Source organism: Centroberyx gerrardi, chromosome 2, assembly GCF_048128805.1.
Source record: "Centroberyx gerrardi isolate f3 chromosome 2, fCenGer3.hap1.cur.20231027, whole genome shotgun sequence".
Classification (NCBI taxonomy): domain Eukaryota; kingdom Metazoa; phylum Chordata; class Actinopteri; order Beryciformes; family Berycidae; genus Centroberyx; species Centroberyx gerrardi.
Window position 1 is genome coordinate 28,874,992 of NC_135998.1, and position 15,693 is coordinate 28,890,684.

A 15,693-nucleotide genomic window follows, 5' to 3' on the forward strand; every position below is an offset into this window, starting at 1 on the left:
GCGAGTGTGTGGAGTATGGAGCAATTGGGCAAGACATCTCCTCTTCCAGTCAAATAACGTGTCGGTGCATTCAATAATTCATACTCTAAACCTCTTACATAATGGATAGCCATTTATAATGCCCCTTAACCCCCACCCTCACACCCCTTCCCTGTACATAATGGATGGTTTTCCCCTTTCCCAGAATGCTGGCAGGATGAAGCTAATGTGTGTGGAGGTTAAGAAGAGGGATATACTCAAATCTATTCTGCTCAGATCTGCTCATGCTTATCTGCATATATATTGTCCACCTGTTAGGCTGACTGTCTGTCTGTCTCTCTCTCCTCCTAGTTTGGCTGCTGAAAGTTAGAGTGGGTTGGACCCCTCTTGACATTCAGTGTGGCTCAGGTAGGAAACACACATATCCTATACAGACAAAACTCACCTGCAGGTTGGCACATGTAGAAAACACGCAAGCACTGTCCATGGGCTTGATAGCGTTGCCATGTAGAGAAGGGGCGGGTTTGGAGATGATTGGCGGCTGGGCGGGGGGGAAGAAAGTGGCCAGTGGCTCCGTTACAGGCAGAGTCCCTCCTTCTGAGCCATATCCAAATGCCTGGATGGCATTTTCTGTGGAAAGAGATGGAGGACGGGATATTAGGTTATATCATTATTAGGTCCCCTTTACACCCGCCATTAAAATGCCTCTCATATCCAGGTTGTGTCTAGATCTGATGTAGCTGTATTATATTTATATCTGGCATTAAAATGTGTCCCTGCATGCACAATGAAGTCAGGTTTCTCTTTCCCTCAGACTGTCACGCACATCAAGCATTCGCCTTATAATATTTACATCATTTAAAATTGACAGTAAACGCCTCATCTTGCTTGTTCCCTATCCACCAGTATCATGACAATCCATTCTTGACAAGTATTATGCCGCATTCAGGTGCTGGTGGGAAGGTCCGACATCTGGGGCATCCTAGTCAGCTGCTAAACAGCATTGCATTCACAGGTTATTTTGACGGAAAATCAAATGCGGAAACGATAAACAAACATGAACACCCTGCAGCTTACAAGCTAGATACATAATTGGTGGGGTGGTCAGAAAAAAATAGTAATTTAAAACAAATTTCCTGCATTTCTACACCACCTAACCTCTTGGATTAAGTCAAGAAACAGCAACCCTGTATAATGTTGTAAAATTATGTTATATTACTAGATTTCAGCATTGAGGTGCTTACATTCATGATTTTGCATAGGCGTACTAACCTAAAAACCTATTATTGGGAATCGCGAGAAAGTTTCAGAGCGACAGACACAGAGCGTCCCGTAACCATAGCAACTCACTCTCACTCCTGCCTGCGTGCGCACGGCGCGAGAGAAGAGGGAGAGACGCAGAAGAGCCGCTGACTGAGATTACTCTGAGCACCATGCATGGGAATAAATTACAATATAATAGATTTGTGTATATTTCTCGCTGTTCAGATGGTCTGAATAACTCTCTGCTGCACGGTGCTGCTCTGTCTCGTCTGTCCGTGCGCTGTCAGTGTCTCTTTTCGCGCCGCGACGTTATCAGTTATTAATTTGTTTTTCATTGTGTGAGAAAATGGACTTGTGGCGTGAGAGCGTGTGAAAAATGTCAATTGCGTGAGTCTCACGGTCAATGCGTGAGAGTTGGCAGCCCTGTGAACTCGCTTGACATTATTATGTATGAAACTGACAATCAGATTTATTTACTTATTAATCGAAGGTGCCGGAACGCCGTTCCGGATCGTTCCGGCCCACTTTAACCCCTGTATATAAGTGTATTTGTACTGTTAACTGACACAAATCTCAACTTGTCCGCCATGTTGACAAGGTTAAAGGTTACCATTGCGTCATAACTCGAAACTCGGGTAGCAAAATTTTCTCTGGCTTTCCGACTTAATCATCGTACTTGCAATAGCATTCATATGAGTTTTCCAAGTAGGAAAATAATTGTTCTCATATATCCAATAGTATGCATGGTTACTATCCAAGCTGCATGCCGCCTGGTTGTTTTGCATGTGCTTCCTGATTGGATCTGTGTGCAAAAGTTTATTTGCATAGTTGCTATGGACTGAAGACGCATTGTATTTACACTTTTGCTATTAATGTGACAAAAAAAGACAAAAAAGGCCAAATGCTTCTCTGATCTCACCACCTTGGATGATCGGATGTTGGATGCGTCTTGGTTATTCTACTGCAACAGCACATGTTTGCACAGATGGATATTCATGCACACAGTGTTTGTTTGAGTGAGGAGGTGGAGAGGTGATATCGTAGCTGGGTCAGGTCAGTGTTATTTAAAGAGAACACCTTGGGATCTTCTACACATAGTCTTGAACCTTTCTACTCTCTCTGCTCCCTCTATCCTCTCTCCTCAGTCCTCTCTGTTTCTTTCTGATTTTTTCACTCAAACACTGCCGTACACCACATACGCTTCGCTTCACACTCTAACACACACACACATACACACATTTTTGTATTAGGCTACTTATTACTAGTGAGGACCTTAATTGACTACATTCAATCCCTAACCTCTTATCTCCACCCTCAACGCTACCTATAGCCTAAAATAATCTTAACCTTAACCCCAGTCTACAGAATACACAGTGGATCCCATTCGTCTATCAGGTTGTCCATTCCCCCATTCTCCATGCAGCTAGCACCTACCCCACAAGCAACACAAACTAAGTAGCTAACTCATTAAGTTAGCTGGTAGTAGCTAGCTCGCCAATGAAAATAAAATCTAAATTGCAAGAAGATTTGGATTTGGCAATATCGAGGCATGTTTTGCGCATTCATTCCCTTCATTTGAAGAACTACAACGCATTTAAAATTTCCAATGGTGTCTTTGTATGTTATTCTATTGTAGCCCATCGTTTAATAGCGTGCTCACTACTAGTTTTTGGATCCAGTTTCCCTACATTTCCCCACACCTAGCTCAATCACTACCACTACTACCATGGCTACTACCCACTGGTAGTAGCCATGGTAACTTCCTATAGCAGTTTAGCCAGTGGTCTCAGACAGGCTCTCCTTGAGCGCTGTTACAGTGCGGACAGGGCAGACTGTCAAGACAGGCTAACCTAATTCTAATCTGAACCCTAAACCCAAGCCCTACCCCAAAACTAGCCCCTTAAAGAAGTGGGGACCGGTAAACTCACTTTGGAAGATTTTCCTCATCTTTCTATCTTTCTGTCTACTACTATCTTGGGTCTTCATAAGTATAGAAATGGACGAACACACAAACACACACACACACATACAAAAACAACAACTCACTGAGGCAGGTGTTGTGTGTGAAGTCCTGGTGGAAAGCGTCACACTCGTGCTCCTGGTTGCCAGTGCCCCTGCAGGTACACCACAGGCTGATGGTGATGTTGGAAGGACTGCTGTCACTGTAGTTAGGCGTTACATCCGAGCCTGAGCCAGAGGAAAAACCGGGAGAGAGCGGGAAGGAGTTAACGGTGGGGAGGAATGAGAATTAAGATAGAGATTGGTAGGGAAGTAAGGCAAAGAGGATTTTTTTTTTCTCAGCAAATTGTGAAATTGAATCAGAGGATGATTTCCAGAGAAATAGCGAGCGACCTGCAATCTGTCTGTCCAATCAACTAATAATTTGCAGATATTTGAGACCAAAGATTTTACTTAAATAGGCATATTGATGAAAGACACCCAAATAACATTGTTTAACTTACCAATGAGGCCAACATAGGCCATGAGGCAGCCGTGGTAGTTGTCATGTGGGGCAGCTGGTGACAGTATGAGACGTCACCTGGCAGTTCATGTGGAAATCAGCCAGCCGAGACCTACGGCAGATTAACAGAATGACAATATATGTGTCAGCATCAGATCAAAAACATATTACACTGCGAGAGACACATCATGCATACATTAATGCATGAGAAACTGTCACAACCATTATTACTGTATAGCTTCTTAGCTTAATCTGCTGCCTGTTCGAATTGTGTTTCACTATCCTGTTCACTCTCTTTCTTTATGTCTTTTGTAAACTCTCTCTGCCACTTGATTAAAGTAATTGAAGCATATAGTCAAGGCGTGCGTGTGTGTGTGTGTGTGTGTGTGAGAGAGAGAGAGAGAGAGAGATTGAGCGAGAGCGGTGGAGAGGGAGACAGAGAGAAAGGAGGGAAACAGGGTGAGAGATGTGTCGTATGGTTATCAGCAGGGTGACGGAAATGTGTGATCCCATCACTCCATGAGATTGTATGACAGACATAGTCCACCTGTGTGTGCGTGTGTGTGTGTGTGTGTGTGTATAGGTGTGCGTGTGTGTGTGTGTGTGTGTGTGTTATGAGTGTTTGTAAGTGTGTTTCTCTGTCTTCTTTGCTTGTCTGTCTGCTGCAAAGAATGATGTAGTTTGACCAGGCATGAGTGCTGTGCATTTGACTTTCACATAGAGGTCAGTGTGTGTGTGTGTGTGTGTGAGAGAGAGAGAGAGAGCGGGGTGGGGGGGGGGGGGGGGGGGGGGGGGGGGAGTGGCGGGTGTGAGAGGTGGGGGCGCTGCTTGAACAACTCCGCCCATGATGTCAACTCTAGACAAAGACACAAACATAATCCACAGATAGACATACAGTAAACACACTCACACTTTCCTCTCATACAAACACACACACACACACACACACACACACACACACACAGAGTGACACCTTCAACCTTGGCTTGACAGGGCAGATTGCAGTGTAAGAGTGACTCAGAAGCCAGTTGAAGAGCTGACCACTGTGTATTTGTGTTGGTGTTTTGCTGTTTATTTTAACCTGTTCCTCACTGGGTCCATCATTACAAACGCAGCTTGCACAGCCAAGCTTTGTTCAAACCCACAGAACTTTATTTTAAATTCTAGTCAAGATAACAAGTTTTCCAAAGACACCAAATATGTCATGCTACATACAGGGAAATGTGTATAAAATGATGCACAAACATCTAGATTTTTTCCATTTGATGTAATGGTGCAGCCATAAAAACATGGCATCTTGTATTTGAATATTTCATTCAATATAAGCAGCTAGAGCTTCAAGAAAGCGTACGTTGGAACAGCCGATACAGAATATGGATGTGACATTGTTGTACAGTTTGGAAAAAAACAAATGTCTAACTTTGAAGCTACTTAAGGGGAAATTTAAGGGTAAAGTCGGCTAAAGTCAGGGTACAAGGGGTTAAAGAAACACTCAAGGCTAATGTTTTCAGAAGCATGTAATGTGGGACCTTAAATGGGCAACTGGGCTCCCTCAGATGGATACATTTTCTACAATTGTATGCCCTACTTGCGTTTCACTTGCGCTCTGTCCTGGATTTTTCCCCCTTTCGGGACTGTGTCCACCAGCGACCTCTTAAGTACTTTATGCGCTGGTGCTGAGCGCTTTGGCAGCACCAGGTGAGCTGAGAGGACGTGTCCGGGTGTTGCTGCTATGATAAACGTTAGCAACAAAATGGCAGGATGCCTCTTGGTCCCGCCCCTGCTTTATTAATGGTTGGCAGATCTCTGAAGTGACATTGATGAGCGGTGCGCTTCAGACAAAGTTGAAGTTGCGTCAACTTGAGAACAGGTCCAGCGCTCACGGTGCTAAGTGCTAAAGAGGTCAGGTACTTGTTTTGGGTCGTAAGCACTGAAAGTGCAATTTTTCCATAGGAAATAATGAAAAAAAAACAGCTTTTTTCACAGGTCTTTGGTGGACACGGCACCTTAGTGCTCTAAACTTTGGTGTGAGAGTCTTGCTTGTTTGCAGAAACTAGTACTTCAATAATATCTTATTTAGGTGGGGGGGTATTTATTTATCTATTTATTTATTTATTTTGGTTGTTGAAAGTGCTCATATTATCTGAGTATAGAACTTCTTCAGAGAAAACATTTTAGGTCAAACAGGTGCAGTATATTTTCTCTGTCTCCACTGATGATGAGGTTAGATGAATCTTTAATGATCCCTGTGGGGAAAGGCGAACGCTCAGGCAGGATTTGATCAAGTGGTTGCAGAGGCGGTGGATTTAACCACTCGACTCTCCCCGGGCTCTTTCCTGCTTTCTTTCGTTCTGCCATCATCTCCCTCTGACCTTGGTTTGTCCGTAGCACCACCCCAGCCATTTCAGCTCTCGCACAATTGAAGTGCATTGTTAAAAGATCAGGTACTGCCTCATTTTTAGCGCTGGCACTATAGCTAATATTTTGAAATCGGGTATTATTTTGAAAATGTAAGTGTCAGTTTCATAGACATGGATTAAAGGACTACTGACCTTTTGGGAAATTGGCCTGTAAGTCAACTTACCCTTTATGTGATGAGAGGATTGGCAGAAAAAACAACACCAACTCTGCATTACTTTTATCTGCCAGAGATAAAAGAGATGATTTTGCTGCATTTTGGTGATCAATGAGACAATTTCTCAAATAGTCAGCGTAGTTTCCCATGTCTGCAAAATGGTCCTTTGTCTGTGCGGCTGTGCATGTGTTTGTGTGTGCAAGAGAAGGTGAAGAATATTAAAATCAAATTACAGTAAGGATGAGTGAGTCCAAATGGCTCTATTAGTGACTGGCAGGTGCTACAGATTCAGATTGAGTTATATATACAGGTACACAGTGGCGGAACGGACTCCCATTTAATGATCTCAATATGTGCATCCACTTAAAAATACACATTCAGTTCATATATTATATATAATATATGTGTGCTCACATATATGAATGAGGGTTTGGTCAGAGTTGCATATCTGGATAATGGATAGAGGGAAATTCTCAATCTGTGTCTCTCTCTCTCTCTCTCTGACCCTGACTTGTCAGTCATGGTGTAACAGAGAGATCCCTCGGGTGTTATTCAATTATCATGTCTGCATTAGCAGGGGGAAACAAAACACACATGCACTCATTTCACACACACACACACACACACACACACACACACACACACACACTTAATAGACATGAAATAATATGGAAATGTCCACACTGACACAGGTAACCTTGACAACTTAATGAAGTTATAAATAACTGAGCCCATTAAAACATCTACACTCCTTGTATGATGGAAGTAGAGAAGGTAGAGAAAGTTAGAGAAAAATGTTTAGGAGTAAAGAAGCGAGGGAGGGCAGATGGAGAAAATGCCTTTGAGCAGGGCACTACAACCTGAACAGCTTCAGTGTTTGCAGGGAGAGTATACCTCCAGGGTTTAAATCTAATTATCTTGTGCAAATACAATACAGAAAGTTTATGTTTGGAATATGAACTTAGCTAGCAGGCGTTGTTGTGGACCTGTACATGCCATCAATCTGAGCTTTATATAGTGTGAATGTGTATTATGTCAAATATAACTTTAACTGCAGTGCACATGGTTAGTTTTCTCACCTCCCTCCTGCATGTGTGTGTGTGTGTGTGTGTACAAATATATATATTTGTGTGTGTGTGTGTGTGTGTGTGTGTGTGTCTTTATGTCTGTTTGGTGATTAGGTGTTTTGTTTTGTCTTGATGTTCTCTTTAATTAACAGTCCCTGAGTGGGACTGCTCATTTGCATATTTACATATTTGCATAGCTTATGAGTTCCTGGTTGCCTGTCCCAATCAGCATCAGGAGCGATTGCCCTTGGTAACACCTCCAGTTACACTGCTTTCTGCTCTCTCTCTCTCTCTCTCTCTCTCTCTCTCTCTCTCTCTCTTTAGCCTTTGCTTTCCTATTTCTCCAGAAAGACTCATCTCTCTCCTCATCATCGCTCACTTTCTATAAACCAACCGGACACATTCAGAGGAGCATGGAGGAAATTAGATGAATCAGGAGCCATAGACTAACACACACACACACACACACACACACACACACACATGCTCACAATGAGAACGAGTGAGGAGGCCTGTTGCGTTGCATTGCTGTTGTCCTCTGTGACCTAGAGAAAAGAGGCGGCTATTTCCATCATGCCACAGCCTCACCTCACTGACCAAGTAATGGAGTGCTGCAGTCGCTAGATTGGCTTCCTCGCCTTAAACCGCCACTCAACTGCTGCTGGTGGATTTAGAAAAGCAGTTAAGCTCATACATCAGTGCACAAGTGTGTGTGTTTGCATACATACCGCTGTCATTAGTTTAAGGGCTTGTTTCCCTTTGCTCTTCCTTTAATCTCTGCTTGTTGGGTCATACAGTATACAGAAAGCTGGTTTGCCTGATAGTCATAAAACCACACATCCTGTTTGATAGTAAATGCAATAAATCTATTGGAAGTAAGCTGTGATATTCAGCCACCCGCATCTTTCTTTGTATGCTGAAGGTCTGCAGGCTGGATTTCTTCATCCCACACCTGCACACCTCTCAATAAGTCCTACAAGGGTTACAATTAGGCAAACAGAAAAATGATTTACTGTGTTTAACCAATTGAATGACATCTGACAGTCCCAGTGATTCTTTTCATTTTTCATCGAAGGCTCTTAATGGGAAACTATAACCTTCATCTTGTATATGTGGTGTTTATTAACAGATAGATGAGTCTACAAGCTTAAGGGCAAAATCATTTTAGAATAATAGCAAAATAGCATGGGCCAAAAGTTGCAAAAAAAATAAAAAAATCAAGGATGGGAAAATAAATCCAATTAGTCACAACAAACACAAAATTCTTCTGGTTCTGCATCAAGATTTTCCTTTCAGCACAAAGCTTTGGCAACTACTACAGTCTTGTAACTATGTCTACTGTACTTCAAACAACTTGTAGGTTTTCTCTCTCTGAATAGATTCAAACCTCTCAAAGTGCGTGATTTAAACTCTTTCGGTTGAAGGTACTTTTGTTTCTTTGTTTCTTTATTTTTTCTCGCATTAATTAGATTTCTGAACAAAAGTGCATTTACACTTGTTGGCCCCTGTTGCTGCTATTTGGTTATCACTGCCTCTTATTCTTCTGCACTGACACTGACCAACAACTTTCAACTGACATTAAACCATCACCTTTTGAGGCTTAATTTAATCCCTCATGTAGTCCTGCAGTAGCTCTGCATTGTGCAGTCCAATCAGTTGAATCCAGACAAGGATGAACCTAAGATGCATGCCAGTCAGACTTGATTTGAGGTAGTCCAGTTTAAAGGGTTATTTTGGTCTTGAACATATGGGAAACCGTCCCTTGTATTACATTTTAACTATTTAACATTTAATTTCTTTATTTAGTCTTTAAATGTAATAATAAGCTTGAATAGAATTTAATCTCTACTATATGACTCTATATGACTAGCATCTATATACAAAAAAGAACACATATTTTAACAATAGTGGGACTCATCAGCCCCACTAAAGATAAATGTAATACTATTTGTTTTGACTATTCATAAAGCAATCTCATCCACCAGTTATTTGAAGTTATGTTATGCTGTCATGCAGTGAGTGAAGTACATATATAGCATAAACATTTTTTAATGTACATCTGCATTAGTTTCTCGAGAGTCCATCGCACACAAAGAATACCTTTATTATGGAAATACCTATTGCTCAGAAAGTGGAGTGCATGCAATGAGTGCAAATACTCATTGCATGCACTCATGCACTTGACAGCAATGTAGGCTTCATATAAGATATATACAGTATATATGATGTGAGAGGATGACCGAAATGATGCACTGGAAATAAGGTTAGTTAGTTAGTTAGTTAGTTAGTTAGTTTCTCCATTGCCTCTAGCTTATCAAGGCAAAATCATCACCATAATTTAGGCTATACAGACTTAAGATAAATGATCAAGATCTGGGTGATTTCATGCAGACATCGACACACAATGCAGATATGCAGATCAAGTGTGAAGGGTGGTGGATCAACATAATATTTCATGGCATTAGATAGATTAAGATATTCGTAGGCTAGGGTGTGTGCCATTTAGAAATAATAAGAAAATTGATTGTAAGAATTTGCTGAGATTTTCATTATTATGTAGCCACCAAATTGGCTTATTCATATCCACAACCAATTTTCAGTTAGGAGCTATTATTACATATTAAAGTATTGTGCTTTTCATCAATATACCACTAGTTTCCCTAGATTTTTCCCATCAAATCTTCTCTTGAGAGCAGGTTATCTTGAATCGAAAAGTCTGAATCAGGAACATCTTGGGGCATACCAATATTTTGAGGAAACCTGGGGGGTATTCCAGAAAGCAGGATTGGCAAGTTATCCAGATCTGTTAACTCAGAATTCACAGAAATCCGGGATTTTCTGTTCCAAAAACTGAGATCAGAGTAAATCTAGATCAGTTACTATGGCAACTTATGTTCTCAAGCTAACCTGCTCTGTGGCAGGTTTACTTGAGGCTTACTTGAGTTAAACCCAACTGAGCCTGCAGCATTTAAGCATCACACAAGTCAGTTTGTTCAACTTTTCTGGAAAATGGCTTTAAACCTGTCTTGAAGATCCCGTTGACGTGGAAGCTCAAATTATTTGCAAGGCTTTACTTCGAAAGAGACTGCGATATATTTTATCACACCCACCTGTAGCATATCATCGCGAGTGTTACTGTTTTTCAGAAGAATCAATTTATCTAGCCTTCTTCAGCCTCACATTTCCCCCTGACCTCTGTACACACGTTTATTCGCTACTGGAAGCTTTCTGTATAACATTATAGATAGAGATAAGAGATCAATATTAATTATGAATGTGATAAACCTACCCTTTATGTTGGCACATGTGTCCTGGGCGTAGTAGTTGGGTCTGATGTGCTCCTTCATGCCATCAGTTATCTACCACTGTTCAAAGATAGGGCCAGCTCCTACGAGTTTGAATTATGTTCTTATACTTTTTTAAAATTTGTTGCCAAGTGCATTTCATGCCGCCTGGATTAGGCTACACCTAAATTAAATGTAAAAAAAATAATTAAGAGTGTACAATTCAGGCAATAGCCTATGTTGCATCCTTCCTATTAATTAAACATTAGTTTACAGAGGTATGTTAAATGTGGAATGACTAAAACAAGCATTAAACTTGATAGTTAACTCACGCATTAACTCTATCTACAATTTTTTGCCATGCCAAGTCTCACAAGTGTTGCTGATGTGTATTTATTTTATTTTTTTGCTGAAATTCACTACAAGCTGTCATTAATATTTCTTGTTCAGCTGGAGTGAAATATGACGCTCTGCTCTGCTTGTCGCCTCTGAATCCATGATTAATCCTATTTTCAGTCCTCGATTGAGGATGGCTTTATAAGTTCACCGTGAACGCGCATAGTTCAGTCTCAACCTATCCGGAGCCCGATCACTGAAATCTGAATTAGTTGTTCTGGAACCGAAAATTCCCGCTATGCCGTGTCTAGCTCACTCAAGTCAGAATTCAGGATTTAGTTTAGGATTTCTTAAACCGTCTTTCTGGAATACCCCTCTGGGAACTTTTGAGGAAATCTCTGAGGTCTGAATCCTGACACTGCGAGGTCATAACTCAAATTGGATCACGGTGGTTAGGCCTAACATTATATTTACAACTGTAGTTCTACAATAGGGAACCAGTGTACTATTGCAAAGCCATCTAAAAATATTGCTAATCTCAATTCAATGTTTGTAACTAACCTCTGTTGTTGACTAAACAAATAGACAACACAATATGATTATAAGGCTGAGTAATGTAGCACAAAGTGCATCATTGTCCACACATTTAACAGTTCCAATTAAATGACAGAATCCCACTATCCACAGATTTGCATTTCATAGTGTTATCAGCATTTTGTTCTCCCAATGAGAAAACTAACTTTTTGTGGAACAATACATGACAGAAACAAGACCCTGCCAAGGCACCACCTTATGTTTTATTGTTGGTGATGATATCCACCTTTTTTTTTTTTTAAATGACACCCACTCTCCATATTGTCCGCTTGCATGAAAGTTAAGCACATAAGTGTTAGTATTAAAGTTAGGAGTCATCATAAGACTTATGCTTATAAAATGCTGTAGTCCATTTTTTGAGGACAGAATCAGTTATGTTTCATTTATATTGCCTGATTAATTTCAGGTTGCAACATTTTTCGAAAATGGATATATAGCATTTTGGAATTAAACCCTTCAAGAGTGACATGTATAGCTATACAGCTTGCACTGTCCCTTGTAAGTCAGTACATACTTTGACACTCTAAGCTGTCAATATGGCTCCACACAAATTGATTCTGACTCTATTTTGATTTTGTGCTGTAACATCAAAAGTGACAGTATGTTTGCAGTATGTTTCTCTCCTAATCTGGACTGACCATACTATTATAACTATACACACTTTGGATTCAAAACAAACCACAGCCAGTCTAGCAGTGTGATATAGACTCTTACACTCCCACATTAACCTTTCCATAACAAGTAAGCACCCATCATCATAGACTAATACAGTCAGTATCAGGCTTTCTTATTAGTTCGGCAAACATACTGTGCCACTATTTTAGCTCTATGAGGACATAACTACTGTTGACATGACACTTTTTTGGGGGCATCCAGGGAAATTTTGCATTGTGCAGGTAGCTGATCCCATAACCTGCTTCATGGACTGCAATACAATACTTTTAAATGTGCTGATCTCAAACCACAAATAGATGACAACCAAAATGTAGATTGTAATTGTCGTGTAATAGCAACCACATATTCTTTCACATGGTGTGTTGCTCCCAAATTACTGTCTCCTGCAAGAAGTGCAGCTTGGCTGAGCTGTGGAGGCAAGAAGCAGCGGCCAAATCAATCTATAGCAGTGGCACCTGATTGGCCAAGCTGCATTGCTGTTTGCGTCTTTCTCTTAGCGCTAATTAAGGGGACGGGGCAGTAGAAATACATTCAATCAAAGCAATCAGCAACGCTTTTACCGCCCCTCAGTAGCTTGTGGCTGTGTGAACTCCTGTGACTCTTGTGAGTAAAACAAAGCAGACAACAATCAACTTTAAGTAATGCAGTCAGCGGCTTACACACATTAGCAAACTTGAAAAGTCATTTCAAGTCATCATACCTCTCATAGTCTCAAGCAAGGCTGAAATAATGCATGTACAAGTCAGATCTCAATCAATTTCCCCATGTCCAAAGAAGTCAGAAGTCGTCAAATCTTTGACTCAAGTCCATGACATAATGACGCAAATTCACACATCTGCTATTTCCAGCACTGTAATGTTCCTGTAATGTTCCTGTAATAATACAGGAAGGAGTGAAATGCAGCCACTATAGACACATGGTAACTCGTCCCTCTTCTCAACACTCTCTCTTTCTCTCATTTCAAGTCAGCTGAATGAAAAAGTTTTTACAAAGCTATTTAGGTAGCACATATTAGCCTTCTCTAAGTAGAAATAATGGGTTGTCTATTGATATCCTGTGATCTTGAAATCTGATGAGAAGCTTTTTTCCTGTACATCTAATGAACAGTAAAAAAGTGTATTATATGGTTTGATACATCTTGTTAATTTGTCCATATGATCCATACTACACTAGAAAAATTTAGAGCAGAATGTATTTCACAATGTAGATGCCATGAGAATACACTGAAATGCAATGAGGTTCTGTCACTGTCAGGAAAAGCTGGAAGATATCAGAGTTTTTAGTGTTTAAGAGTTGCAGATTTGTCAATGCATATTAAGAACTGCTGTTAACAGACCAAAATGATTTATTTGTTTTTTCTTTCTTGTTAAAATAGGCACAACATACTGTATACAAAAGGCACTGTATATTATACTGTAAGGAGACAGAGGTTGACATCTGATAGCCAGAAACAAACTGCAGTCTGCACTGATGCTCATTCAGTTGTTTCTCCATGTGTTCTTAACTGGTATGAACACCAGAGAAGTAACAGAAGTACATTACAGCACATAGAGCAGACAAGTTCATCATGCTAAAGTTACAGGGACTGGAATCAGATTTGTTTTGACATCCCACCCCGCCTCGAACTTGGCGGGATGACATGTTACCAAAACTCTGTCCAATAAACAAGCTCCTTATGAGTCCAAATGACTTATGTTTACAAGCTCTGGTTTGCTTTTAATTGGGCAGTGTGAACCTAAACAAATCCCAAAATGCAGTATATTTCCACTATGGTTCAGACTAAAGAAAATTAACTGTAGGATAGAAGAAAAGGATATGAAAAGATTAAAAAAAAAATAAAAAAAGCCATGGTCCAAAAACTTTCGGAGCTCTCTGCAGGTTACTCATGCATTACTTGTGGCACAGACCATATTTAATTAGGCTTGCTGTCAATCAGAACAGTCCCCAAGCAGTCACATCTGCCTGCCTGCTCCCACCCACAGCATGGGACAAGACACCCTCTGAGGCTGTCAGGACCCAAAGGACCTGCGGGAATCCTGCGATTATGCAACTCTCTAGTCGCCATCTAAGCTTAATGGAGACGATAACGGAAAAGAACGGCTCTGCTTCGGATTGCTTTTACAGGCGATTCAGGTACTTTGCATGATATTCAGGTAAAGCGGTCACCTCGTTTTACTATCCCCCATTGCCATACAGTGTGTTGTTATCTAAACTGAGGGAAAGAAGGTCTAGTGTAAATAGTGCAGGTTTTAGAAAATCACGGAAGAGCTTGTTAGTGTTTTGTTGGTTCGCTGTGGTAGGCTCTGTGTTGCTGTTGTTCTGTATGTTCTCTTAAATCCAGCCACAGATGTCAGCCATTGATTTAGCCGTGCTGTTCTGTTCTGTAAGTCATAGATGTTCGCTGAAAGAGACACCCACTCAATACAAGAAACGCAAAGCAACATGAATGGAACGAGCAGCATCACATACTGTACACTGCCCCCGCACCACCAACGAAAATCGGAAACCAGAGCCCTGCGATGCCGTTTCCAGCAGCTGTGTGTGTGCGTGTGTGTGTGTGTGTGTGTGTGTGTGTGTGTCCTGGCCCAATGCCCAATTCTCACAACAGGGTAGAGTGAGTCCTCTGAAGGGACAAGGCTGATTATCTAAAGGCAGCTCTTTCAGGACTGTCTTATCCAGCATTCTGCCTCATTTGTGCTGAGACCGGGAAGGAGCCCCTTAGGCCAGCTTCTCTGAAAACACACACACACACACACACACACACACACATACACAAACATGTTCCAAGCAATTGAGTAGCATGGTTTGGCGCAACATTGCTAACTGGATCCCAAGCAGAGATAGCAGATAATCGGCATTCACTATACTGTACATCATACACATCCACAGCTCACAAATACATGAACACATACAGTATGTACTATGTATATACACACACACAACTCTCACACGTGAGGCCACATACACACACTATATGTACCTATATATATATATATATATAACTACAGCCTCACAGTGACACGCTACAGCCGAAGCTATTGCTCCTAAACCAACAGACAGCTAAGCCGCAGACAAGGCGATGTGATCAGAGGGAATCACCTTAGAGAAGCTCAGCCTGGTCAAGGCTGCTTCAGGGACTCTTCTGTAAGTCGTTATACAGTATGCTGTCTGGTGCCAAAGTCCACTGACAAGACAGAGGGGTTTTGCTGTATACATACTGTATGTCTGTGCTTACAAGAATCTCCGAGCTATGCATGTCCAAGCAGTGAGAGCCTGTGCGAGTTGAGCATCGCATGTGCATTTTTTCACATCTTTGTTCTCGAAGGTTGAAAGAAGGGATGCGGACTGCGTGTGTCCTCTGTGCGCTACAGTCTGTGATCATGTTTGTCTCTCCAGGGCCTAACCTGGACCATTAAGGCTGGATACACAATGCTGACCTGCAGCAAGTTGGGTGTCGAG

General features: G+C 41.2%; 1 protein-coding gene across 1 annotated transcript in view; it reads right to left on the minus strand.

The window, feature by feature from the left end:
- Positions 1 to 15,693, minus strand: part of gfra2b (GDNF family receptor alpha 2b) — a 68,125-nt gene that overhangs the window by 7,686 nt on the left and 44,746 nt on the right. Inside the window, 4 exon segments of the mRNA XM_071914295.2 lie at positions 425 to 609; positions 3,289 to 3,429; positions 3,705 to 3,753; positions 3,755 to 3,815. Of these exon segments, the coding sequence (XP_071770396.1) occupies positions 425 to 609; positions 3,289 to 3,429; positions 3,705 to 3,753; positions 3,755 to 3,815 (436 nt within the window).